Below are 27,793 nucleotides of genomic sequence, written 5' to 3'. Positions count from 1 at the left end.
TAAGAGAAAGAGAGAGATCCGTTTCTTTTCAATCCTGTTCCCTAGTGGAAGGCTATTGCATATGTAAGGCCTAATCCCTTTAATTGGAAATGAGACGGAGTCCTTGAACAGCACCATAATTACATGAAGCACAGATTGAAACAGTTATTCATTGCTCTAAAATATTAGCAAGTCTTTTAATCAAAAAGACAATAAACACAATATCTTAAAGTAGAAGATAAACAATAAAAACACTCAAATTCTTTCTAGAACCTTTCTAGTGATTTTCAATTAATCTTTAAGAAACAAATTATTTGTTCACCTGGTCATACTTTACAAAAATAATTTCACAAAAGATCTAAGAATGCTTCTAACTTACATACAAGAATACCGTTAACTATGCGTAAAAACCTTTTACACTAGACGATACAGCAATTGAAACGAATCAAGGCAATAAACTATTCACTTTGCTGCTACAAAAAGTTCTCTGGACATAAGCCTTTAAAAAACGGATGTTGTTGCAAGCAACTACTTATAAAACTCACAGCAATATTCCGCCTCACTTTGACAAAGTGGCAAAAATCATATAACATGTCGACTGGGATTTAAATAATCAACCTGAAATCGTCACAAAACGACGATGGCGTGTCTCAAAGTGGGCGAATATCTACCAAGGAGGTTTCAACTGTCAAGTTTTTTTAAATGAAAATTAAAAAGAAAGACCTTTTTCACTACAGCTGTGTAATTTGATCAATATTACAAGGAATGATCTACTGTACTGTGATTTAAAGCATTCCTTTGCGTGTAAAGTGATGTGGGGGCAGGGAAGAGTTGGGGGCAGTCATGCAGGCAAAATACGTGCTTCCAAATAATAAATACAAAAATGTTCTTCTTTGAATTTGAAGCATTTAGCCTATACATCAAAAAGCCCTATCACTTGTATCTTGCAAAGCACTCCGGCCCTTGCGTACTTTGAGATATCTAGGTATTCGTAGTTAGCTAAGCAACTACCATACCAGCGCCATACTCAGGCAAGCATTGGAATCTACTATCTATTTACAATATGATATCTCGCTTCTTCTCAAGTTTGTGAACAAGTATGGTATCAACGGAATGTTAGTCAGCTGGAGGGCAATATGTCCCCTCAACTATATACTCTATTTGCATAACCATGAAAATTTTGACATAACTAGGCTTCTTCCTGAGATATCCACAATAAAGATATAGATTACCATATTGTTATTCCCCTTATTTCAACATAAGTCGCCGTATTTCAACATAAGTCGTCATTGAAAATCGGGATCATAAGAACAGCATTATTCTCCTATGAACAAACTCTACAAATTAATCATATATTCGAAGTTTAATCTTTAACTTATTTACAAAGCTATTAGCTTCATCCGAAACTCTCCATGTCCCAAAGTTGTACAGAGCCTCTTTTTCCTAACAGGTTGCTCTCAGAACGAGGTTTGTCTTTTCGTAGTTCAAGGTTTAGTCCTTTTTTCGTCACCACAGAATTTATGTAACTTGCGATAAGAAAAGTTACTTCAAGAACCTGCAAAAGTCAAATTACCGATAAAAAAATTGGAAAATGCGTAATCATACAATATAATTAACATCATTTATTGCTATTACAAAGGGTGTCCCTAACTACAGATACCTCGGCTATGTCGAAGTCACGTAAAATGAAAGGTAGGTATCCATTTTTTCCTATGCGTATATTTAACTTATCAGAAGTCGCATGTCCCTAAAAGACACATTGACATGCATTTGACAAAATTATAGCCGTTATTGGACAAGCGATCATTGTATTGAAATAACACCTTGGAAATTCGCTTGTGTGAACCATATTACCGAAAAATCTACGGGCCCGTTCGCACTACAGAGTCAAAACCTTTCAAAGTTAATCCCTATTGTTTTATCTTCAAAGGCGGCATTTGATTTTTAGGAAACTGTATAATTGGTACAGTGCGAACGGTAAAATATGTTTTTCACCAGAAAACCCGATTTTCACTTATCCCTCAAAGGTTCCGTCGTAGAGCCCCGAAGCAGCACTTTTTTATGAAAATCAAGGATTAACCAGCATGAAACGGGAAATAAACGCCATCATTTCTGTCGGACTTGCAATTCTGTGCTTGTGTACTCAATATTCAAGAAAAGATGAAACAAAACAATCGCCTGTTTTTCTGGAAAAAAAACTAATAATTTTGGCACAATGTTTGGAATGATCCAAAATGTGTTCCGTTCAATCCTCAAGCTTTCTTGAACTCCAAATCAGATATTCGCTCATCGTATAAAGTGTGCTCTAAAAGAAGGATGCTTCAGGCTGAGGGAAGCTCCAAAAGACTTCGGGTCTGCTTGATTTTGTAGTTGTGTGTCTTCGATAAACTAGTGTGTTTTGTTACTGCTTGTACGATGTTAAAGCCAAAATAAGATTACTTTGTTGCTGATAAATAACTGAAACTACATTTGGGATAGAAGCAAGTGGAACAAGTGTCAGCCTAAATGTAAAAAGTTTTCCTCATCCATTCTAACATTAATGAGCAATCAGAGTCACAACAGAATAGAAATGTAAAAGCTTGTAGACTGCCTTCCATCAAATGTCGCGAATGACAGCGTGATGTTATATAATTCATAACACTGTAGTTGTCAGTGCGAACGAAAATCTTACAAAGTTTTTTAGATTTGAAAATGCTCCTTTAATTACTGTGAGATTATCAACTTTGACGAACTTATGTCAGAGCATAGTGCGAACGGGCCCGTTCCTCATACCAATTGTGATAAACATCCAAAATTTCGAAATGTAAACGATCAAATTACGTTCAATCAGAAATATTTTTATGGCCTAAAATCACAGTACACATGTTTATGTTAAAATTTTTTGACATAAGCCCTAGAGTTAAAATTAAAAACCAAAATGGAAAGTTTACATAGCAAAATGCAAGAAAGTGTCAATCTGTAACGTTTTTTGAGGCTGTAGCGTTTTGTGATTAAATGTAACGCAACGGGGCCAAAACAGTAGCACTGAAAAATGTTAGAACAATGAGCTCATTATAAAATTAATAAGCCCTCGACTCATTTTGTAAATAAAATTCATCTTCATATTTCTGTTTCATATATTATTGTTTCATGTAGCCCAACATAACAAGAAAATAACTTTCACAACGACAACATAAAATGGAGGCTTTATAAAGTATGGTACCTTTCCCTTTGACATTGCAAAAAGATGCCGATCAGTTTTTCCGCTACAGCTGATGACGTCATCTTGAATGACAAGCATGAAATCGTCTTTGTAGCCACCGAATGTGATAACCGAAGTGTAATTGTATGCCCTTATAACCATCTGGAAACGATCAACAATATGGCGGAGATTAAAATTTAGTCTAATGGCCAAGAAGTAAAAACACAAAAATGGACTACTATCAGTGTGTAGCAAAAGAAAAAGTAAAGAGCCAATACTTCCAGTGTTAAAGGTTGGGTTTGGCTTACATCAGATCTTTTAACATTGATTGTCATCTTTGCCGACCAATGCGCACAGTTTTGGGGATTTTTAACTGGGTATGATCTTGTGTAAACGCAAACAGGTCTGATCTGATCCAAAGATGGGGTCTGATCCAAAACAATCCAGAAACTATTGGATCCGATCAAGTTCTCGAGTATACCGTGTCCAATTACGCAAATATCTGCTGGCTCAATTAGTTTTTGATTTTAAAAGAAAAATAATTTTTTAGTTTTAACGCCGTGGAAACATACCCGTGTGGAGGAGTCAAGTATGGCAATTTTCTCTTCTTCGACTGCAATTATCACAGGGCGCTGCTCTTCGCGTTTGACAGAAAAAAGTCGTTCCTTGAAGAAATAAAAACGATGAAATTATTTACAGAGTCAAAAGAAATAAGATACTACATAAAACAAGATCAAAACAGCTCCAATGGTGCCTGTCTCATTTTGATTAAAGAGTGTAAAAACTAGATAAAAGTCAAAGATTTAGCCAACACAGTAGCAACTGCATTAACATTTTTGTAGATGCAAACTTTTTACAAACGATTTGAAAATAACGTACCTACAAAAAGTAATTAATTTGTGGACAGAGGTGTCATTTTACCTACGTCTATAGTTCAAAGTCTTAGGAACTACTTAAACAAAAACTAGAACTAAACGGTAAAGAGTAATGCTTAAATTGACAGAAAAAGGTTTATAAAGCATCATTAAGGGGAATTCTGGTAGTTACCTTAGCTTCAAAGAGCTTGGAACCGAACAGGTGGAAACTGCGAACAATTCCTAGGTAGCTATTAACACAATCATCGATACTCTTTCCACGGAGGTCTGACCATGAGTCTGAAATGCTCTTGTACATCTTTCTAATGAACAATAAAACAATTCATTCATAGATGTTGTGCCAGGTTTCACCATAAACAGAATACCTAATCGAATCGCAGAGCCATTTTGAGCAAAGTAAAAGTGTGTGCACTCCTAAGGAAGGACAGACGTGCACTCATGCCAGAGATCTATGGGGCATTGCATTTCTACGAGTAATAAAGAAATTTTTGCAGCTTCTCGTATTGATAAGTGAAATAGCAGCGGTGTCTAATAGCTATCGTTACCATACCAAGTTACGCTCTTACACATTCTAGCATCTAAACACGCAAACTGCAGGCTCTAAAGAAAGTTCATACAAAAACCAACGTAGCATAGACAAAGTTGTTCTAACCTCTTGGAGCCTCCAGCATCGCCGAGCTTTGTCCAGCCACGATGATAATCGGGGACAAATCTGCTGATGACTTCATTTAGTTTCTTGAAATTATCTCTGTAACCACCAAACTCAATCTATCCATGGGCAAACAATTAAAAATTATAATACGTATAGAGTAAAATCAACGGAGATTTGAAGTTGAAACTAGCAGAAATCGTCTGGAAATCACAGCTGCGTACATTACATTTTGTGACAGGGTTGGATAGTCGTGAAGTGAAGGTCTTGAGAAAGAGATTTTCATTGGTCAAAATTTGTATGCGAAAGAGACAGCAATTAGTCAAAATTTGCATGCGAAAGAGACAGCAATTAGTCAAAATTTGCATGCGAAAGAGACAGCAATTAGTCAAAATTTGCATGCGAAAGAGACAGCAATTAGTCAAAATTTGCATGCGAAAGAGACAACAATTAGTCAAAATTTGCATGCGAAAGAGACAACAATTAGTCAAAATTTGCATGCGAAAGAGACAACAATTAGTCAAAATTTGCATGCGAAAGAGACAACAATTAGTCAAAATTTGCATGCGAAAGATGCCATTATGAATGTCTATCTTGAAGTCATCATTCTGCTTGTTGATTATAAATATTTCATCTACGACAGTTTTCCCGTATGAATCAGGCCAATAGAAAGATCACTGTGAATAATTTGCCTAAAACAACATGCGAAATTCTGATTCTAGACATCCACGAAGAAAGTCCTTTATTAAAGAGTGCTTGCCATAGACGATTTAAGTTGATATAGCCTTCATACATGGTAATGGCCTTCTGATGTTTCTATCTATCTGATCCAGTACAGGTAACTTTGTTAAGTCTAAGCTGTAAATTGATTGTTGGAATCGAATAAATGTTCTTATTACCTGAGCAAGAAGAGCAGCTAACTGATATGCAGTTTCTGGAGCTGGCTGTAGATGCCCAGCTAAGATGCTTTCATTGGCCTACGGAAAAGGATATAAACAAATTCAGAGAAAACAAGACTTATTATGGCCGAGCCTTGTGGAGCCTCCACATTACCGAAAAATAAAATGTGTGCCTTACAATAATTTCAAAATAATCCTCAAATTGCAGATGAGCCGTTGGTAGTAAATCAAATAATTATGATATCTAGGTCCAATCAACAAATTTTCTGTTCTGCTTTCTACAGCTTCATTGGTTGACCTCCCCTTCCTTTTCTCCTAGAATTCCTTTCCTTTGGAACAGCATATCCGGGTTTGCTCGTCAAAGTTACTATGGCCTAAATTTGAAATGCTCGATCACTTCTCCCAATCTCCCCTCCTGCTACGCCAGTCTGTCTCCAGGGATTTTACAACAGAAGATATCAGCACAATAATTATTATTAAACCACTCACAAGTCTTTAATAATATAAATATCATGTAAATAATATCCAAATATTTCTTTGGTTTGCAGTAAAAAATACTAATCGATATAAAAAATATTTTTCGCGCATTCTTAATAATATAGCAATATTGTTTACCTGATATGCAAGCAAAAAGCGTTCTTTCGTTGTCTCCAGTCTCGCCGTGCTTTTGCAATACAGCCTGTAAAGCAAGTAACACTAACTGAGCGATAAAGAACTATCACACTGGCTAATAAAAAATGAGATCACATATATATTTCGTTGCACAATATCAAATTAGGGAAGTTATTAGAAATTAAAATGGGGAATGTCATATCTTACCGAAAGGTACAAAGTTCAACTCTTAAAGGTGCGTAACGAACTAAGTAGGATTAACAGATAGAATGCAATTAGATTTGATAAAATACCAATTTGTGGTGTTGAACCAACCATCACCATCTTTAAAACTTATTAGCACAACAAGCTTAGAAGAGCCGCAGTGGATTGCAGTGCGGTGCACTTTATTATCAAGAAAGTAACAAAATTGATTAAAAGCAAACAAACTTGTGTGCATGTATAAATATTTTTAATTTCAAAATTTCATGAGTCATGATAGAATCGCTTAATAAAATTCTACCAATGGGTCTCTTAGCAAGGAATTACCTATTTTTGTACGTCAATTTTATAACACGTTGCCGCTCAACCTTGCCTTGTCCCAGACATTTCAGTGCCTGCTCCCATTTCGAAATGACGTCACAAAGCTATTGGAAATTCAAAAGAACGTATTACAATATATATGAATCTTCAATTGTAAAATTGATTAAGTTACAGTCGCATGAGGCAAATGTGGGTAGTTGAGCCCAAGCAGGACAGTATTAAGATAATTGATGAAAATCAAAGATACTAAATCAAAGGTATTTACAGATATAAATTGGGTTTCAAACATCAACAAACATCAACAGATATTTATTGCAATTGAATAAACTTTTCAAGTACTTAATTCAAGTACTTGTAGCACTGTGTTTTTTCTAGTTTGGCAAGTACTTATACAATCAAGTCAGGTTTGTCAACAAGAGAAAATTTCCGATAATTTTACCTTGAGTTCCGATTGAAGGCAGTGCTCTACCGAAGCAATTGGATTATCGCTGAAGAGAGCATAGCCGCTTTCAGAGCACTCACGGATACCGATTTCCTTGAAAAGATATAAACAAATGATGTCTGCAGTAAGCAATGCTACTAGAACCGGAAGCCAAGAAGAAAGGAAGATATTATCATTAGCTTTTGTCTTTATTTATCTGTAACTTACTGGCACGGCCTATAAAATAAACACACAAGACTACTCTTGCAATCTATGGTATCTTGCCTTTAGATTTACAGCTTTTTAACGTGCAGTGGAGGTTAACATATTATAGAAAACATCAGTGCCCTACAGAACTTCAAATCAACGTTACTGAATTCACAAAATGTTACTATATAAGATGTCTCTTATATCAGAAGCCACTGAGATTTAAGGCAAATGCCACTTTGTGAACATGTCAAATACAACTTGAAAGATTTATGCGCAGTCTTTTGCATACAAAATAAAAAGATATCAAGGTGGGAATAGAGATAAAGGTGCAAAACATACCATATTGATCTTCTCGCAAAACTCGGCCACAGTCGTTGACCCATCGAAAGTAAACACCTGTGAATCAGAGGCAGTAAGCAGTGATAACATGGGCTGAAATCAACGGAGTCATGCCGAAAAAACGCCAAAGAGTCAACCAAACAGGGAGCTATCACGAGAGGGACAGTTAATAGAAATTAAATTCAGATTAACTGCGTAGTAGCTAAAAAGAACAGGATTATTATCGGCTATTTTCCTGAGTTTTATTTTAATTGCAACTAACATGTAACTGACACGCAGTCAACAAGAAACTTAGAACTGCCTAATTCATCAAGCCAACGAATGTATAGCTCTACCCATGCAGGATCGAGTATTATGTAACGTACCGGCCAATAGTAGTTTTCGCATCATACGCAGGTTCACACGTGTTTTTAGAGGCCTGGGACTATAAGAGTTAATAGCTTAGCTTACCAAGGTGAAATCAGGCTGAGGGTCACTGCTAGATTCGGTAAAATGTAATATCGCTTTCTTAGAAATGGAAGGATAAAATGTTTCTTCAATGGTCTACCGTTAGGCAATTTTACCAACAAACTAAGGATTTTGGCCAACCTTAAGATTAACCGACAAATTCTTGAAGAAATAGGGGTCGTCACACCTCTACAACCCTCGCTAACTACGCCCCTGCTAGTGAGAATACACAAGCGAATGTCAAGGAATGTAAGCTGCCTACTCAGATTACAACGACAATACAATCTTTTAAGCCTAAGCACTAAGATGGCTTTTAAATGCAGAGAAATCAATGCAAATATGAAAAAAAGGTTTCCTTACCTGGTAGGCGTGGTTCACGAAGTAAACTGGAATGCTCATGGGGTAAGGAAGGTAATATGGGTTGCGGAGAATGATTGACAGGACCTAAGGTGGTGAAAAATTAAAATTAGTATTCACTTTATTGAGCAGGATACGATCAGCGACTGGTATTGATATAAGTAAAGACAGAAACAAAGTTATAGATGGCTGGTAAAAGACAAATAAAGAAGAACTTTTTGTAGATTCTGCAAATTACAGTGTGACTTGGAAGGGGCTTTCCTATGAGCGAATCATTGATCATCAGTTTTATTCTCCGTTCACATTATATGAAGTAGCACACTTAAAGGCTCTTGGGTAACCGGCATGCCTTGCGAATATATTTTCAAAACCGGCCTAATATCATACAGCATGAAAATACAAAACACAGTCAACTTCTACTCGCGTAAAAAGACAGCTATCGCTAAGCATGCCGGTTGCACAAGAGCCTTTTAAGATAGCACACTAAGAAATTAAAATAGGATGGGTTATAACAGGATGTTTCTTTGTTCAAACAAAATGTAAGCAGCAGATATAGGTACAGCAATAGATGTTGATTGATCTGTCAATCTTCAAGAATTTCGATTAAGATAATCCGGTTAAACAGCTAGGTTACTCAAAATAAAAACTTGGCTTCAAGGGTTCTCAGTACTTCTTAATGATGGTGAATTAAAATAAAAATTCATCCTTCAAAAGTTTGATAGTTTCCCAGGAGAGTCTGACTACAAGTGAAGCTAAAGGGTTAGCTATCAAATGCCTGAATTATGCACACATGATCCAGAATGAATCTTGATCATAACAGGTCTCAATGATAAGGTTCTCCAACTTAATAATGTGAATCTTCAATTGAATTGTTTGCAGTGGAAACGAAAGTCACATGCTTAGCAAATTACCACATGGAAAGTCAGCACGGGACTGTAGAGACGATAACTTTGGCATGCCGTAAGAACGTACCTCAGGCCTTGAGGGTCTAGCTTCTCTTTCACCTTCAGCAACGGTTCTTTCGAGGCTCCTCATACAGTACAAAGCATAACGCCCCGTTTCAGAGCTGAAACAAATAAGATACATGATTAGTTCAGCCACCTTTATGTAGGTATATCTCATATGACAAAATCTGATTCCCAGACTACAACTCTGTTCTTAAGGCTACATTTTATGTTCAATTTAAGACTTTTATCTCAGCATTGAACCCTGAAGACATAGCAAATCATGATATGATAATCCCATTGGTTATTTAAAATTAGCAAGTGACAGAGTGAGGGTACGCTCTAGTGCAAATATGATATCAAGCAACACGTGTTCGAAATCCCGATTCTACTTTAGGCCCTCTAAAAAGCGTAGGATAACCCAATGAAGTATTCAGATATCCATATGGAAAGACATGTCTTTTGGAAATGCTAGATGAAGGAATGGGCACCTTGGATTCGCACATTTTTGCAAATGCGCTTTGAGCATCCAAAGGATCTTCAGCTTCGGTAAAAACAAGCTGCTGCATAAAGCCATTATATGCCAGCATTGCACGTAAGTGAATTCGGGGACAGGACCCAAGTCGATCGTCTGATCCTCTCTAGTATCAGAAAGCCAGTCTGACTGACCAGAAAGAAAGCTCTAAAAAGAAAATCCGTTCCGTTAAAACTTAAAATGCAAAGAGAATTTAATTCTCAGCATGTCAAAGCCCAATCGCAAAAAAGTGAAATACAAGGCTCTAAGTAATTATTAACTACATATTCTTGTTCCAAAGTAGAACCCTCAAGTCATATCTTGGGACTGTGTACAATATGCTTTTCTTGCCCGTGAATGTTGCAGGAATGCTAGCTTCTTGCTACACATGCTTCTTCTGGAAGCATCAACACATCCTGTACTTAAACATGTGCGTCTGAGTGTTTTTAGATCTCGATTGCTACAAATAACTGAAGTAAGAAGCTGACACAGACACTCAATGGAAGAAGCAATGATACCTGACCAAGAAGTTTACTTTCAGAGGTTGCGATAAAAAAAATTTCATGTTTGATTCTGGGGGAATTACCTGTATAAGTTGTCGGCTGTCATTCTTGACTTTAAGTTTTGTGGTTTGCTTTATCAACTGGCAATAAATTTCTGTTTGCAGCTCTGGGTGGTTGAAGCAAGACTGGATTGTATCTTGCGCCAGCGATATGTGATAATCAATGGCCTTTTCGTTCAGCGGTGTAGTTGAGTATAATGTAAGGCTCTACAAGAGATCACATTAAAATAAAAAAGCACTGCCATAAATGTAAAAACCTTGAACACTAGACATAAAACTGGAGCCATTGATTATCTACAAACACCCCTGTTAACAGATATTCTCCTTATACTTAAACCACTAGGATGCGACACTTCATCTATACACAGAATGCCGGTTGAATGCACGCTAGAGTCACAAACATTATCCGGCTACAGCTATACAACAACTTATCTCGTCCGGCGGTAAGAGAAACCTGCATGATTCTACTTCAACCTCTACCAACTCTAAAACTATGTGGCGTTGCTGGAGTGGATCCGTCTTCTTTTAAGCGCCAAATTCAGTGGCGTAACGGAAGCATCTGGGGCCCAAAGGAAAAACATTGAAACGGGGCCCCTATTTCACGGATAGCAAAAAAGTCGCATCCAAAGCTATAGAGCATGACAAACACAATAGCAAAATAGTAAAAAATTTTCTCTTTCACTATAGGGAGCTTGAGTTATAGAAGCTGCAGTTGAGAAGATTTTAAAAGATTCTTTAAATGAGGGGAACTTCCCTTATTCTTATGCTTGTCACGTCTTCCTTTATTAGGATGTAAAAGACATAGAGGCAGGAAAATGTATACATAGGTAGGATAACGCATAAATAGGCAGGATAATGCATAAATAGGCAGGATAATCCATACATATGCAGGATAATCCATACATATGCAGGATAACGCATAGGCAGGATGATGCATAAATAGGCAGGATAAAGCATGCGGTAATGATAAGATACCTTGAATAGCCGTATTGCTTCGTTGTTTAATTCAGGTGATGGCAATGTTGACAATGGACACCTTATTAGGACTTTGGAATGAATCAGCGAGGGATTTTGCCAGAATCTGCTACCTAAAGGAAATAAAAAAAAATCTTAGGTCCAAAAACCTCTTCGGTAAATATCTTAAAGCCAACACCAAAATTTGATACTACACACAATGAAAAATGTGCCTTGTGAAAAATGTGATAAATCACTGCAACACCTATGTTCTATCCAGTCAATCTTGGGAGGTGAATCCTAGAGTTTGCATGCAGGCTAGCCAAACGGATGCAATTTTGAGCAGAAAGGATTATTGAAATAGTTTCAGGGTAACAAGGAAGAGGCTGATTATCATAAGATTGTACACTTTCTTGAAACTACGACAAAAGTATGATTGATAATTCTGCAGGTTGGACTGAACATTAATGCGTTCAGTCCAACCTGTTGAAATGCTTATGCGGCAGGGAGGTCGTCGATGCAAGTGCAGCTTTAAGAAAGATGGCAAAATCAGATTGTTTACACCTTCAATTAATACAACATAATGAAATTAGTGTAGCAGCTATACTACTAGAACGATAAAATGTCATAGAACAATTGCTTAAAACGAGTACCTAAATCTCCATCAACGCTCATCAAATTGGAGACAACGTTTTCGAAATCTGTTTCTAGTTCACGATCACAAATATTAAGATTGATGATTTGGGAACGCCATTCTTCCTGCAAGACAAAATTGATATAATGCAATAACTGCAATGATTGAATGTATAAAAACACACTCAATTTGCTTGACAGATTTACAATCTATGCACTGGTACATGTTTTGTGATGTTTGACAAAATTTTTCCGGGTTTGAAAAGGCAGCATGGAATTAAAACTGATCAAATTCCAAATTAGCTAAGCCTGGGTTTCAATGCAAAACATGGCTGAATCTGAAGTGCCCTGTAGTTTGGAAATACATTGGTAGTTCTGAAACAATGAATAAGATTCTTAAAGCAAACCTTAAGCCTATTGTCTTCAACCTGGAAATAGTATGGAAATTTCACAAAACAATAATATTTACACCATGTAATTTCGATGCATAGGGAAATTTCACTCCTAATTAGATATAAACGCCGAGTATAAATAACCTGTCTTTTATAACCTGTCTATCCTGGTATTAACAAAGTATTTATGTGAATCGTTGGGTGCAATTATTTTTCAAGGCATTAGAAAATGTATAACTACTGTTAACAGTTCTATAATGAATAAAAATAGCAACAAATGGTGAACACGAATTTTATCAAAATATTTAGTTGGATATGGCTACAAAGACTGCGAACCGAGGCATCGTGCGAAAGAATGAAGCTTTTGATTACCATTTCTCTAGCAGATGGAATAACGAGATAAACTGGATGATCATCGCGTAATGTTTGCAGCATGAGAGTGCATCTGCCATCTTCTTCAGCAATAAAACTGCTTGTTCCTTGTTGAACTGGTTGGACGCTTACAACCTCGCGTAAATTCACAGCATCCCAGGGGCTCTGGTATTAAAAAAAAGAAAATTACAGACTAAGAGGGGAAATAGCTTGGTTGGTAGTAGACAATTGAAAAATTGCCCTCTTTCTTTCTGATATATCGCATATATGCAAGGAAGAAAAACAGGTGTTCTAATAAAAGGCCCTAGCCCTCCCTCTCACAGTCAAAAGAAAATGTACGATAACGATTAAGTTTGATGAACGTGTCGAACGAAAGATTTTTGCTTTAAAGACTTTTGCTTTTAAGACCTTTGCTTTGAAGACTTTGGGTTTATGTCTCCATAACAAATACAGAGCTTTTCAGTATCAATAACAGGGGCGGGACTAGACGTACTTCACGAGTCTCTGTTTCGCTATTGCCTAACTTTACGGATACTACAACAGAGGCGTAGGGTCCGTGAAGTGAGGTAAGAGCGCAAGGGAGGCTCGTGGAGGAAGTCTAGGTCAGGATTCGAGGGGCAGTTTGACAAATACTCTTTAATACGATTTTGATCATTCAAAAAACACATTGTGTCACTGGGCCAATAATTGTCTACTTCAAATTAATGAACGAGCGAAGGATATTCCTACGAAAACCACTTTGAAAATTGCTACTACGAAATAAAGCAAATTTACGTTGAATCTCTGTGCTCGTTTTTTCTGTCATAGTCATCTAAAAGAATATTTTCATCACCAATAGACTTAAGATGATTTTTCGACGTCTTAAAGCGTATTAGAGTATACAAAATGTGTAAAAATTCTATTATATACCGAACTTAAGTTTCTAAGTGATAATCTACGAATCAAAATCTTGTTACAAGATATGCTTCACTGATGTGTTTCCACTCACATGTTCGTTTTCATTTTTGTAGAATAACAATGTCTTCTCTTTCAAGACACACCAGCAATGTTTCGAAATACCTCCTTTCACCTACAGATAACATAAATGTTAACACGAGTTTTGCTCATATTCATGTGTTAATAAAAAAAAGACTCAACGCTGTAATTCTCTAACATAAACACTGTGAAAGACTTCTTAAAAGACGTTTTTTTAAAGAATAAATACACCAAGATGGATCCTATTAATTATTTCCATTGCATCGTTCTTAAATAGAGCACTGATGTATAACGCACTATTAATTAAAATATAAAACTAAAATGAAATTTCTAGCAATGCTTAGCATACAAAGCTTCGCCTTGACAGCTTTGGTTGCAATCCTCCACCGAATAGCAATAAAAAATTACTGCTCTGGATGAATAACGCTTTTATCCAGCTGACAAACGCGAAGCTTCATCAAATGACTTCGATAATCAATTCTCTCAAATCAAACTTATGAAAAATAAAATTATTGATATTTCAAGTAAATATATAACATTGAGGACTGTTTATTCCTGAAACAACTATGAATATATATTAGGATAATCTTGAAGTTTGTTTCAATTAACAAGAAAATAATCAGTTGAAGGAGAGAAAGCGTACCCTTGTAACCCAGCCTTCGTGGACAGTTCTTTCACCAGCTCGAGCAAGTATACGAGCACCAGAAAACCGTTTTAGGTTGTTGCGCAAAGCTTAAATGAAATAATGAATGCTAATCTATGTTTTCGGATTTCTCCTGGAGCTTTAGATACAACGATAGCAGAACAGATTAGATACAAGGCAGACAACTTAAAAACAGACGGAGATATTCTTTTAGACAGACGGATAAATTTGGAAAGAGTACTATAATAAGTTTTTATATTCTTGAGTATTTTCTTCCTAACATCAATACCTTTTGAGGATAACTAAGAAATAAGCAGGTTTTTACCGAATAAAGGATTTCACAAGACATGAAATGAAAATATGGAAGTTAAAATGGGACAAACCTCGTAGCCAGTCTTCGGCGATTTCGGGAGAATCAGCTGTCAGGTAGTAAGTTCTTTTTGGAGTATTGAGCTGGTTAAAAGTAAAAATTGGTGTTTACTTTCACTGAATACAAAAGTAAGTAGTTTACAACTTGCTGTCTTGGAAAAAGGAAAATAGTCGTCGACGGAACTCGACAACTGGTTATAGTCATACCAAATGTTGACGGAAAGTTGTGCCTGTTCTGTTACATGTTCTATTGTAAGCGGTGCTTAATTAGTTAAAAATCCAGGCTTAAGCAACTGTAACCAGAAATTTCCTGTGATCAGTCGCAAGAATGATCGCTGGACTATCACGAATTTATATACGATATGAGAATGGTGATACGACCCAGGAGTCATGATACGACGCAAGAACAATTCCGTGCATCACAGTACCCATAAATATTCTCGCACGACGAAAGAACGGTACCACTAGACCAAAAAATGCTTACAAGTTCGAGTTGAGCTTTATACGAAGAAATTGTTTTCATGTGGCGAACCCAAGCCGGTCGTTTGTCGACAAAATTTTTCTTACTTCCGGTTAAGTCAGAACATTTATATATCGGCAACGCCGATGCTAACGGTTCTACAGGTCGGCAAAATAAATTCTTACGGCTTCTGGTAACAGACTTTCACAGAAAAAGTTGGCCTTCATCTTAACCATCCGACAATAGCCTGCCCTGGCGATCATTTTCTTACTAGTTCAATCAAAATGCAAGTTTTTTGCATAAAGGAATAAATTCTTTATACGTTCCTCTAAATTCACAATGACAAATGCAGACAAGGCGCTTTTGCAACTGTAAATAAACGGTATATTTAGCACAAAATGAATACATGACCTAATAGCTTTCAAGCTTATGAAGCAAATATCATCTGAATAAAACTGAGATCATCCGTACTTTAATAGTCAAAATGCTGATTGCGGTTAGCTCATCGATTAATTACCTCAAAAGTATTGAGCCTTTCCGAGCGCGAAACACTAGACACAGTCTCTAAGCAAATTTGTCCAAGCGGTTTTCGCATCATGTCATCCTGCCAAAATAGAAAGAGACTGTTTATCCAACGTTAAGAATTTGAACTTAATATATTTTATAACGCGTTGAATGGCTTTTCTGCATCAATTTACAGCAAGGCCATTACAGACACATTCCGGAGTAGTTAAAACGATAAAATAACAGTTAAGTTATTAATCATTGATAGAGTTTTGGCTATAACAGCTCACAGGCGTTTAGGCTAGTAAACCAACTTAAACAGAGGTCAAGATTGTGTACTAACAAATGATTTTGCAATATAGAAAGAAGACCAAACATGCTTAATTCACCCCTTTAAGATGACCTTATTTCGTGCTTTGAAAATTCAAACATTAATTTTTAATGGAAGGCAATTAATCCTCGGCATTGATCAAACTCATTTTGTTCATTGACAAAAATGAATTTTTAGATTCATGCATATAGACTGCCTCTGCTACGTTATCGAATACAAGACATTAAAAACATACTTTCGTTTTGAAGTAGCTAAGCTTGCCATCCATCAAAACAAACCATCTCTTCTTCCAGTTTTTCACACGACCACCGAGTTTTATCAAGTACCCAGACGTTTCCAAAACTTCCTGCAAAGAAAGTCCAGAATTCAGAATCAGGCAATATACACAATGAACAGCAATGTAATACATTTTTACCAACTTTAAATGAATGTTAAGTTGGTTCTTTCTATGCATAAAGAAGATAATTTCCCAGAAATTGCTAGGGGCATTGAATTGCATGCTTGGGTTCGACTGTTCTATGATGCCTTTCTTTAGACAAATATGATATATACTGGGCACATTCAAGGTTGATCAAAATGACCTTTAAAAGGAAAGCTGTTTATGGTGAACCTTTGTTAACGGTTGAGCCATAATTACAATGCCTGCCAAGTCTTCATATCATAAACGAAGTTTTAGCAAATTTTCAAAAGGTCTCCCTATCAAAAATGGTTCTTCATGTAATTTTCATTGTTGACCAAGAAGGTCGTCAGGAAAGAAAACGGCACAACCAACGCTGCATTGGCTATAAGGGGTGCTTCACCTAGCTTACAATCACTTTTGAAAGGGATTATAAGGCAAAAAGAACGAGTCACTGTTTCAAAAGGAAAGAAACTGATCATACGGTCCGCATGTTCTCAGCCGTATACGGTGCACACTTCCTTAATATCTTCGGACTCCTTGACATTGTACTGTTTTTTGCTGAGCTCTGCTTTGTAATAAACCATGTCTCCCTGTGCTTTGCTTTCGTTACACTGTCATACGGCAAATCATAAATGCTTTCAGACGACAGAGTGCTGGACTTGCTCTTAGTGTCGCTAATGTAGCTCTTGAAAGTTGACGACTGCGTCGGAGAGCCAGCCGGGGATTCGACGTCAGCGAGGTCAGCCTCGGAATCAGTTGATTCGCCGGTGAATGGCGTCATGCGAATTTGGGAAGCAACCTGTGAAGTTAAACCGACTTTTAAAACTATCAACGGGCAAAAATCTCCACAAAACTGATCTCTAAAAGCAATAATCTATATAGTAGCTGCAAATATCTGCAAATAAGGCAGTCCCACTACATATCGATGCAAGTTCAGCTATTCACACTAATTTCTTGACATAAACCGTGTCTTCCAGCACCTTCGCTCACACACAGTGGTGGCTTAATAACGATAATCGCATAATAGCCTGAATGATGAGTTTTCGACGGTAGAATATGGAGGCAAAACGGTTCCATCCACAATCCTTAATTTCTCAATTTTTCCGGGTTTTTTCATTATTTCATAACAAAACACCTTTTTCGTTGCCTTTTTAAAAACCCGTTCGTTTGTAAGACAGGGTTCTTTTAAAGTATGCAGAGGCCAAATATAAACGTGTTCACACATAGTATGTTCAGTATGTTCACTTTCGATTGTGATTGTCAAATGCTATACCATATGAATCTACTAAAATAAGTCGAACCCGTGTAGACGGGCTATTTACCTAAATGAATTCAAAAGACCAACCAAATAAGCTGGAGCCTCCATTAGTGGCAACACAGTTAGACGATTAAAACAAGTGGCAAAGAGGTAATAATGATGATAGTAGCCAATAATGAAAAATAGAAAAACTGATTGCTAGCAGGAACGCTTCAATTGGCAATTAGATGAAATAACTAGGCCTTCACTTACCCCTCGCAGCGTGGCATAAACTGGTGGCTGATTCTCGCCCTGAAGATTTAAAGGTAATCGATTTGAGCTCAGTTCGATTAAAAAATTTCATGTTTACTAATTTTGTGATTCAATTTATCAAAGAAATGCAAAACAGAATTACAGATAGTATGAGGCATAGATAGAGCTATCATTTTGACAGGTTTTGACCCTAAATCAGTTCCATCAAAGAATGATCGGGGCAATAAGCAAGGACGCCAACACCTGGGGGCAGCGAGGGGCTGTGACTCCCCTTTGCCCTTATGAAATCGAGCACTATTCTGTTTTACTATTGTCTGCCCTTTTTCTTGGCCATTTGCCCCCGTTAGTCTCTTCGAGTGCAGACTTCCCAGGGAAAAAGTGAATATTTTTGAGCTTAAAAATGCGGAGATCGCTGATGCGCAAAGGAATTTCGCAATAAAAAAGACAATTTAAAAATGCGATATTTTCTTACCTGAAGTATACTTTCGAAGAAGCATGAACATAACCCTCTGATCATTAAGGCAAGACTCGGAAATCTCTCATAAAATAACGGTTTCACTATTTCATATAAATCGTGCGTATTGAAATAACTCACTGAGAAATTTAAAGTTTAGTCAAAATTTGGTATGCTGATATTTGTTGCTCATACCTCATACTCGATCCCGCAGTAAGTTTCCTTCAGAACAAAGTAATAGGGCTCAGCATCTACGGAAAATGTAATTTCATATTATATCTAGGTCATAATTGGAAACCACAAATGGGAAATTGCAAACAACAAAATTACGTTACCGACAAGAAAAACAGAGGAAACAAGAATTGTCGAATGCTCGTTATAAACGATATCCGCGTGTATTTATCGATCCTATGGAACAAATGAAAAGACTCACCAACAATATTTCATACACAGAAGAAACTAGTGAGTTCTGACAAAATCACTTCCCTCTTTAAAAATGAGAAAATATTTTCAGCACACAGTCTAATACAAAATCTTTTGATTTAGCCGGTGAAGGTAAAATGCCAGAGGCTTGTATTCCAACTGGCGATGGAGAAACAAGTCTCAAAAAAACAAAACCCCATAGATGTTTGTCGGAATCCCATAGAAATTTGCCCCGACAAATAAAATTAACAAATTTAAAGGACATTAAATCCTGCTGTCTTTTTAACTTTTTGTGATACAGTATTACCCCGGCAATACGAAACTGACTTGCATGGAACTGCAGCCTGTCAGATGGCAATATATCTACTCTGATATAAAAAATTAATAAGCCTTGAATTTAGTCCGCATGGCTTATACCTACGGTAGTTGATATTATCTGCTTTTTATTTTACATAGTATTATCACGTCAAAGCCTAATTTGAACAATCTGTCCATTACTTGGTTTAATATAACCCACATAAAAGCAGATTTCATGGTTTCTATTCAAACACAAATGCAGTTATTACATATAAAAAATTATTAAAGCTGTTCTATTTTTTTGTCCATTTAGGCTATATGAAACCAAGCAGGCTGTTTTTACAAAATGAGTTTTTTATTGGCGAAGTAGTAGTGTATGGTGTAAAATTGTGCAGTGAAAATTTTCTATAGATAACTTTCAAAACAACTTTATGACAGGTCTGTATGTAACATTTAGTCGAATACAATTTCGTGCATCATAAATAAAGGGGGCATAGGGGCCCACTTTGACAAAAAAACCTGAAATTTGCAGCATCTGACCACATCATAATACTGTTCAAAATAACTGCTTGAGGTGGTTAAATTTCAGCATTGGCTACTGAGATTTGCGAGAGTCCGAAATACGTGGTCTGACTTCAGAGATGTTCACCCCGATTCCCAAAAGTTATTTTGTGTAGTGAGAGAAAAAACCATGCTTTCTGTCAAGAGGGTTTCTGGGAGATTCATCCCCAAAACTTTGATATTTCTATCTTCAATCACACATGACGACGAGCTCCTAAGGAAAATATTGGCCTACCTGACTCGTTTCTTTTCAACGTTTCCTCCTCGTTGTTTTCATCTTTCTCTCCATTCTGCAAAACAAACTCTTTATACAATGAAATGAAGAATAAAAAACGAATTCTTCACATTAACATTTAAGTAAAAAATGACTTTCATGAAATGTAGCTTTATCGAAAGTGCAGAGATGGCGATAAATAAGAGAAAGTTGGTAGGACGAATTCAGCTTCACACTGAGCTCTCTGGGGGTAAAATAACGTTAAGTGACGATGAATAACATTTTTAAGATAGTCCTCAGTAATACAAATTTACGGCTATTGCAGTACAGAGATAAGAGTACGGACTTGGAGTGGAGTGTGTCATTATACTGGTCAGAGTGGTGGGCACTCAAAGAGGAGGATATCTGGAATTTGGAAAGTGCAGATATCTAGTTTAAGAGAAGATCAGTTGGACAGAATTGCAAAGGATTGGAAAGAAAAAACATTGATCTCGACTATCTTTAACCGGCCTAAGAAGTGGATTGGTTAAAATATAAGCCATTGAGGACTGCTAAGGGGTGTCGTCGAGGGGAGGTTACACGGTAAAAGGGGCAGAGGAAGAAAAAGAATGACACGTAAGAAAAAAAATGTCAGGACAGAAAAATATCGAGAGATCAAGTGTAGGGCTGAAGTTCAGGATAGTTGGCGCGTATATCGGTGAGCCTGCCTCGCAGCAGACAACCAAGAAGCATTAGCTACTTTTCAAAAAAGGGGCATGGCGGATTTCTATAAAAAGCAATAGAGATGACTTGCAAAAAGTCTGGACGGACAAAATGGCGTTCTACCGACCGCTTAACGAAAAGCATATCATTGAAAGAAAACATATTCAAACAGCAACCCAATCTCAACAAGCACGATTATTTAAAATGTTTTGGGACCATGAAAAGGGGAATGGAGCTTTCCAAGACTTGAAAAAAGCTATCCTAGCCAACTATTAAATCGTTTGTTATCGTAGCTCTGGGTAGCCTGGTTGCAGGCTACTTTGCTTATCACGTGACATAACTCTGCTTTTTTGAGAAGGTAAAAAATATTCTATTTGCTACTACCTTCAAAGTCTCTCGGCCATCATTTATGACTTCTTTCCCTATGGAAATGCGCTTTTCATAGCCCTTGACGACAGTGAATGGTTTTGCGCTATATTTTATGTCGACTGCATCCGCAGAGGATCCCTTTCTTAAAATGGAAGATGGGGATCCTGGGGTGAAATTGAAACGCTTCCTTGTTTGAACAGGAGACGCGCTACCAGGCGACAATGGATTGGTAATGTCAGAGAAGCGTCGTTCTGAAAACCGAGCTGCTAGCCTCGAATCTGGCTTTGGAGACGCCGGGCTCTTCCTTAGGCCATAGTCGTCTGAATCACATCGCCTCATAACTGGGATGGCCTTTGAACGAATGACAGGTTCTGGTGTGGCAACTTTAGGCCTGATCAAAGATGTCTCATCGTTTGGAGATCGTCTAGGTGACAGTGGAGCAGGAGAGCCGGGTACAGAATGATCCCATAGCGAAGCAAACTTTGGTCTCTTTAGGTCTCCTAATATTTGATCGAACACTTCCTCGTAAAAATTTTCGTCTACTGTATCCCTCTTCTTCTTGTCATTTTCTAGGACGAAACGACAGCGTAACAATTTATCTACTTTAAAACAATATAATTTACTTTAATATCATGTTTTTATTCATAGGTAGCTAGGCCAAGATTCTTTAGATTTCATGAGATACTTTAGCATTTGGCGGGAAACTTTACTGATCCGGTTAACAGAAAAAACATCTTTGGCAGAATGAGACTAAAATACCTAAAGCGCAAAAATTCAAAAGGAAATCGCTTTGGAGTTACTTGGGCTAATGATTGGTAAGCAAACTTGTGCTGGCTGGATTTGTAAGCAATGATTGGGAAGCTTGAAACCTTTAAGGAGAGCAGCGGGAGGTACTGTTACATTATGTTGCCTTCCTATTGTAAAACTTTGCAGAAAAAAGGAAAAGAGAAGAAGTCTACCTAGAAGTTTTCTTTCAATTGATTTCTTTTCCTCTTTGGCAACTTCAAGTTCTTGTAACAGCTTCGAAACAAGAAAAAAAAATTAGTTTAAACTATTATATCCGTGAACTATCTTGTTTTGCAAGCTAAAAGGAAATTAATACTCTTGCTAGTTAAGTTAATTTTTGATAAAATAATATACCATAGTCATTTTGTCTTTTATCCAGTTCTTCATAACTTGTTCTCTCTCTTCCCAGATTTCATTCTCCTTGGCTCTTTCATCACGCTAAAAGATAATTTATTTATTAAAATTTCAAAACATATGATACAAGTATACCTATGTGTACACATTTGATGGATAACGGAAATCATAAGCAGTGTTTGCACTTGTTCTTCATCGAGTTATTGGGAACTTGGAAACCCCTCTCTTCGTTAACAAGAATTTCAATTGTTACTGCCATAAAACTTTTAGAAGATTTTATTTATATATAAAACATGAAGATTCTAAGGTGTCGAAATAGGTTTCACACTTGATGCAATCATCAGGTATCAACCAATTAGCCTGAATCTCTGAGTACACAACATTTCCATAATAATAGATAGTATAGGAAAATTGAGGCTCAAAATTGGCGAAGTTTAAGAATTGATAAAGAATAATAGCTAAGCTGGATTTTCATTGGTATTTTGTCTCTAAATCGATCTGAAATTTTCGAGCAAACAGACAAGGGTGACTTCTGCGCACAATGTTTGCTAACACTCATCAAGCTTGAAGTGTTTTAGTATGTTTCATCTCCTACAATGTTTTTGTGATGAAGAAAGCAGTAGCGAAGATTTGAAAATTTTTCTAAGGAAGTATTTAAGAATAATTCTATACTCGGAATCCCAAATTTTTTAGAGTTTAGATGATCGGCAAGAATAACATTCAGTTGATAAAAAATTGTAAAGCAGTTTAGAATTCTCCTGTTCCACACATGAAAGTGTGTGCAGCTGTTGATTGCACAGATCAGTCGACAACAGGCTGCTTATAATTAATCTACATTTATTAAAAAACTACATGGCAGAAGCTCTTTGAATATGCTGCTCAATTCTATAAACAAAAAGCTTTGATGTGATTTCTACATACTGGGTGTAACCATACTGGGTCACATGATGATTCAAAAATTACTTATTGGTAGAAATGTATTGTCTAAAACTTGATTGGAGCTTTACCTTAGTATGATAACCTGCAGGCCTGGAAACATTGCCAATCCAACCAGGCCTTTCCCGTAGACGAGGGCTATAGCCCGCGCCCGCGCAAACCCCACGCAAAATAAATTTGCGAGAGTTTTTTCTGCCTGCGTAGTTTTTCAAACCAACGTTCTCATATAATCCGCGCAGTTTAGCTTCCCAATATTTTTACTACTTACCGCTAAATATCAGGGTGTTAGGAAATAAAGAGAAAGAGGTCTTACATGTCTATGTGTTTATCAAATGACGTTATATATAGGAGATTTCCGTTCCCTTGTATAGGACATGTCTATTGTATTAGCTGCTAAAACTTGCAATAGAATAGGAAATGTGTATGCACGAAAGAAACAACATAAAGCGTGATCAATACTACAAATAATTTAAGTGAGAAATGTTACACCATGCTGTCAAATGCAAAACAACTCCTTTCAAGTCAAAACATATAAACTAGGCATTCGCAAAAACGCCACATTTAACCTGCAAAACCTAAAAAAATTTGTCTATATTCAAAAAAAGTTATGTTCCTCTTCTGTCTCATTTTGAGGAGTGGTAATACAACATTTAAAGGTAGTAATACACACAAAATGCCTTCTTCATCTGAATAGTGCTTAGAGAATTAGCAAGGAAGTGTATCTTTGGCTTTTTAAGTACCCAAATATAAAAAAATTAACAACAGTTCAGCAAGGGCTAAATAGCTCACGCAGCCAAACTGGCAACAGCTTTTTATAGCCCACGTTGTATTTTTTCCCGGAGAGGCCTGAATCCAACATATATTTGAAATATGCAGGGTGCAATCCAGGACATTGACAAATATATCTAAGTACAGTTTAGAATACACGAAACATTACCAAAATAGAGAAAACAAATAACTACACAGATGAAACAAACTACAATGTACATTGAATAATATAAAAAGTAAAACATTCAAATACAAAATATATATTTAGAGATATTTGCCTAAAGAGGAGCTCACTAGGAAATAAACAAAGGAAGAAAGAAACTAATTCGTAATTTACAAAACACACTTACCAAGAGAGTTATTTTCTCACGCAAAGCACTGATTGCTTCATCTTTGTCAGCAACAGAAGCTTTCAGCTTTTTTGCCTAATGATGAAATATTCTTTTATAGTAGCTTTATATGTCTTAATCATCAAACATTCAACAATCTATGACAAAAGGAATAAAAAAGAAAACATAAAATAATATTTAAACAAAATATATTCACTTAGCAACTTCTTAGAAACTGATTTGTTATTCTAAAATTGAATTAATTAGGAATAGACTGCCAGTGGATGAATAGGATGATATCAATTTGTGGGTTATAATGTAAAACCTCACAACAGGGGATCTTTTAACATACAAACTAGAGGGGAATTTCCCCACCAGGCCTTTAAATCTCCCCACTAGTTTGCCCATGATTTCCCACTAGCAAGTGCCCTTTTGTTAAAAATTGTTTTGACAACCAATTAGACGCGTCTCCAATAACTGCTTTGTATGTTGTTTTCGTTGTTATATGTAGCTTTTTGCTGCATTGAAATAAGGACTGATCTGTAAGACCTTGAAACCTTACATACTATGCGTACCTTAAATACTATGTAGACCTTTGCTTTTGTTTTCGCAGTCAGTTGCGTCAAGTTAAAAAATGCCCTTTTGTATCAGCTCCCCACCAGTGAAAATCACTTAAAAGTTTCCCTGCCTCACAATGAAATAATAAAAGTATTTTTCTGTGAAGCTGGGTAATATTTCAGGAGGCGTAGGAAATAAAGCAATTAAAATAGCATTAGTGTAATAATAAAAGCCAAATGGACACCATGCCCCCATAAAACAAGTTTCGCAAGTACCTATACAATAGAACTAGATGCTCCTCTTAGGTTTAATCTTGATTTTCACAGTGTCATTTCTGCCAGACAGACCATCAATAATTTACAGGCCTTGTGAGGAGCAAAAAGCAGATGTTTGACAAACCTTAGCACCTTTAACTTTCTAGGCACTCGACTGAGCATTATCAAAAATCATCATAAAAAAACTTGGTTTTTCACATTTAGTTTTTAAACAGCATAAACTGGCTAGGTGCTAGATAAATCCAGCACCTAACTTTCTAGGGGCATGCAGAGGCGCTTGATAGAGCTTGAGGGCCTATTCTTGCAAGGCCTGAATAGATTTCCAAAAACATGGTTTTACATTACATTACAAGTAAAAATACCAATATACATCAAAATGGAAATAGATTCAAAAAACTACAATAAAGAAATAAAAAGAGAATTACAAAATTGCATCTTGAAATTACTGCCTGCGGAGGACCTCTTAGGCATATAAATTAATCAAGAGAGGGCAAAATTTTCAAAATAGGATTCTTCTATATCATGGAGGGAGTATAAGAAAATGCCAGCACCAAATTATATGCAAAATATTTTGAGGTAGTTAGATTAAATTTTAAAAAATATAGTTAAACACTTTCTAGTATTTTTTCTTTAGTCAGTACTAACCTTCTCTTCGACTAACTCTCTTTTTGATTCGGAAATTGCAAGTTTGTCATCAAACTCTTTAAGCTTTGGAATGACACAAATAATTTATTATGTGGATATACAAAACAAAAATACTAGTTAGAGCAACAATTGTTACACTTATACTCTTTTAATACATTGTCAAGAATAAGTAAAGAATATTGACATTCTTTAAAAAGCATTACCTCTCTGTTTTTGCAAACAATGCACACATGTGAAAAAGGTTTAGAATTATTTCTATTTACTCACAAACAAATGGGAAATATACCTTCCAATATTCTTATGCTAAACTTTTTAGTTGGAACTACAGGTAGCAGTATCTCTTGAACGTTCTGTTCTAATAAATATTCCCGTGGTGGACTGACCCGCCGGGATAAAATTTGGTGCTTCATGAAAAGTGCTGTTTCAACATACGTTTTGAAAGCAAAATTAGGAAAATGTTACAATATATTTGGAAATACGTATCAGCTATTTAGCTATTTAACTATGAAAACTTTTAAAAAATGAGCAATCAATATATTGTTAATTTGAAGGACATTTTTATTGTTGATTGTTTGTATTGAAAGAAAACATCTGCTCTGTCTGATTGCCTATATCAAAAGAAAACTTTGCAACAAAACACTGAAGTTACCTTCTCATTGAGCAGCTCTCTGATTTTTCCAGCTTGTGTTCTAAACTTCTGCAATTGGCCTTCTGCTTGGTAGTACTTTTCTTCCCAAGAGAGGTTTTCTGCATCTTCCTCCATATTTGTCAGTGTTTGCACTGAATAAAATGAAAAATCATAGAATCTTGATACAGTTAAATGAAAATAGACACTAAATCTCTTTGTTTATCAATTATATAAAAAATAAAACCATCTTCCCTCTCCATTCTTCTTCTATCCTAATTCTTGCCTGTATTCCTTGTTGTGCTAGAGAAGATCTTTAGTGTCACTTCACACTGCTTGCTATAGCATTTAAAAAATTCACATGCAGCATTTTTTCATATTTGTAACTGAGGTTTATTGAGGGGCATTTTGTAGAGAAATTGGTCACTTCTCCATGAAGTCTGGCATTTAAATGCAAACATTGTTTTCCTAGAATTTGCAGCTAAGTTTCAATTTTAAGATGCAAAAGTACAATTACTTTTACCTCCCTGTCACACCACCTAAAACAGGTACAGGTACCTAACCACCTAAAATAATAGTTTCTGCGCATTCTTAAAAAGAATGTGAATCAAGCAGTTCGGGTGATTTCTCAAATTCTTCTTATTCATAGACAGTTTCTCATAAAAAATACTGTTCTCAAGAACATGGCTTTGCAACCAAGTAACTATGAAATCATTAAAAGGAAATATTACATATGTTTAATTCTTTTGATTTCGGTAAACATACTGTGGTTGGAAATCTGTGAAAAATTTTAGTCTTGAAGAACAATTTAGTAGCATTGTTGCTCACAAATAGAAACTAAACCCTTGAAAGAATTTCTTCAAACTCGTGAGCAAAAAGGAACAGAAACTGGATGGTCGAGTAATTGCTATTCAACTGTTAATTTATAAATCTGGCTTTTAGCAAGCTCCCCAAGAATTTGTATCAAGGGCTATTTTACATATGTTATGATTTGTTGTTGCTTGTGAGTTTGTTTGTTTGCTTCATAGAATTGTGTGTCAATACTGAGGGGTGACATATCACAATGGACTTTACAATTTACAAAAAATATCTAAAATTTCAAGTGGTTTTATTAGGCCTACCTGGAAATACAAAAGTTCTCCGCATATGAGTCTATATCCGCTTTGTGAATATCGCCATATCCTATTATGGCCTGAATATTCGTTTATACATCCCCGAACACAAGGAACCCTGACAAAATATATGCTTTAATTTCTGTTTAAAAGTTTTACCAGTTTGTCACAATCTCCCTTGCATTAAACGTGTTGACACCTCATACTAAATACCGGCGGTTGGGTGACAACATTTTGGTTTCGGAAACACGTCAACAGCAACAACTTCATCCAACATCCAGATAAACAAAGGTAGCAAGCGGCGTTTCCTTTTATGGCTACAAAACAACAG

At 36.3% G+C, this 27,793-nt stretch overlaps 1 protein-coding gene across 1 annotated transcript; it reads right to left on the bottom strand.

Annotated features, from left to right (window-relative positions):
* LOC135688896 (pleckstrin homology domain-containing family H member 1) lies at positions 1-27,734 on the bottom strand. Its single transcript, XM_065205956.2, has 33 exons — positions 27,472-27,734; positions 26,375-26,505; positions 25,726-25,788; positions 24,269-24,343; positions 22,215-22,298; positions 22,034-22,094; positions 21,090-21,643; positions 20,025-20,079; positions 18,704-18,759; positions 18,055-18,093; positions 17,026-17,343; positions 16,380-16,490; positions 15,827-15,913; positions 14,864-14,933; positions 14,481-14,569; positions 13,851-13,931; positions 12,863-13,027; positions 12,119-12,224; positions 11,487-11,599; positions 10,536-10,718; positions 9,927-10,117; positions 9,464-9,557; positions 8,495-8,578; positions 7,688-7,744; positions 7,157-7,252; positions 6,724-6,821; positions 6,199-6,262; positions 5,584-5,661; positions 4,688-4,803; positions 4,208-4,337; positions 3,733-3,825; positions 3,182-3,322; positions 1-1,534 (listed from the first exon to the last, which is right to left on the bottom strand). Exons 1-33 carry the CDS (start codon positions 27,494-27,496, stop codon positions 1,376-1,378), a joined length of 3,867 nt encoding a protein of 1,288 aa, XP_065062028.1. The 5' UTR covers positions 27,497-27,734; the 3' UTR covers positions 1-1,375.
* Between the last annotated feature and the right edge of the window lie 59 nt (positions 27,735-27,793).

The sequence above is a fragment of the Rhopilema esculentum genome, chromosome 10 (assembly GCF_057945365.1).
Source record: "Rhopilema esculentum isolate cy_ngs chromosome 10, ASM5794536v1, whole genome shotgun sequence".
Lineage (NCBI taxonomy): Eukaryota > Metazoa > Cnidaria > Scyphozoa > Rhizostomeae > Rhizostomatidae > Rhopilema > Rhopilema esculentum.
Note: the sequence above shows the minus strand (reverse complement) of the source record. Positions and strands in the feature narration are given on the sequence as shown.

What these genes read in the sequence shown, in the direction of transcription:
- LOC135688896 (XM_065205956.2), bottom strand. Translation starts at nt 27,496, where the DNA reads ATGCGGAGAACTTTTGTATTTCCAG. An exon ending in GTTGAAAAGAAACGAGTCAG is followed by an intron (nt 18,760 to 20,024) that starts GTAGGCCAATAT and finishes CATTTTCCGTAG; the next exon opens with ATGCTGAGCCCTATTACTTT. An exon ending in CTAGACCCTCAAGGCCTGAG is followed by an intron (nt 8,579 to 9,463) that starts GTACGTTCTTAC and finishes TCACCACCTTAG; the next exon opens with GTCCTGTCAATCATTCTCCG.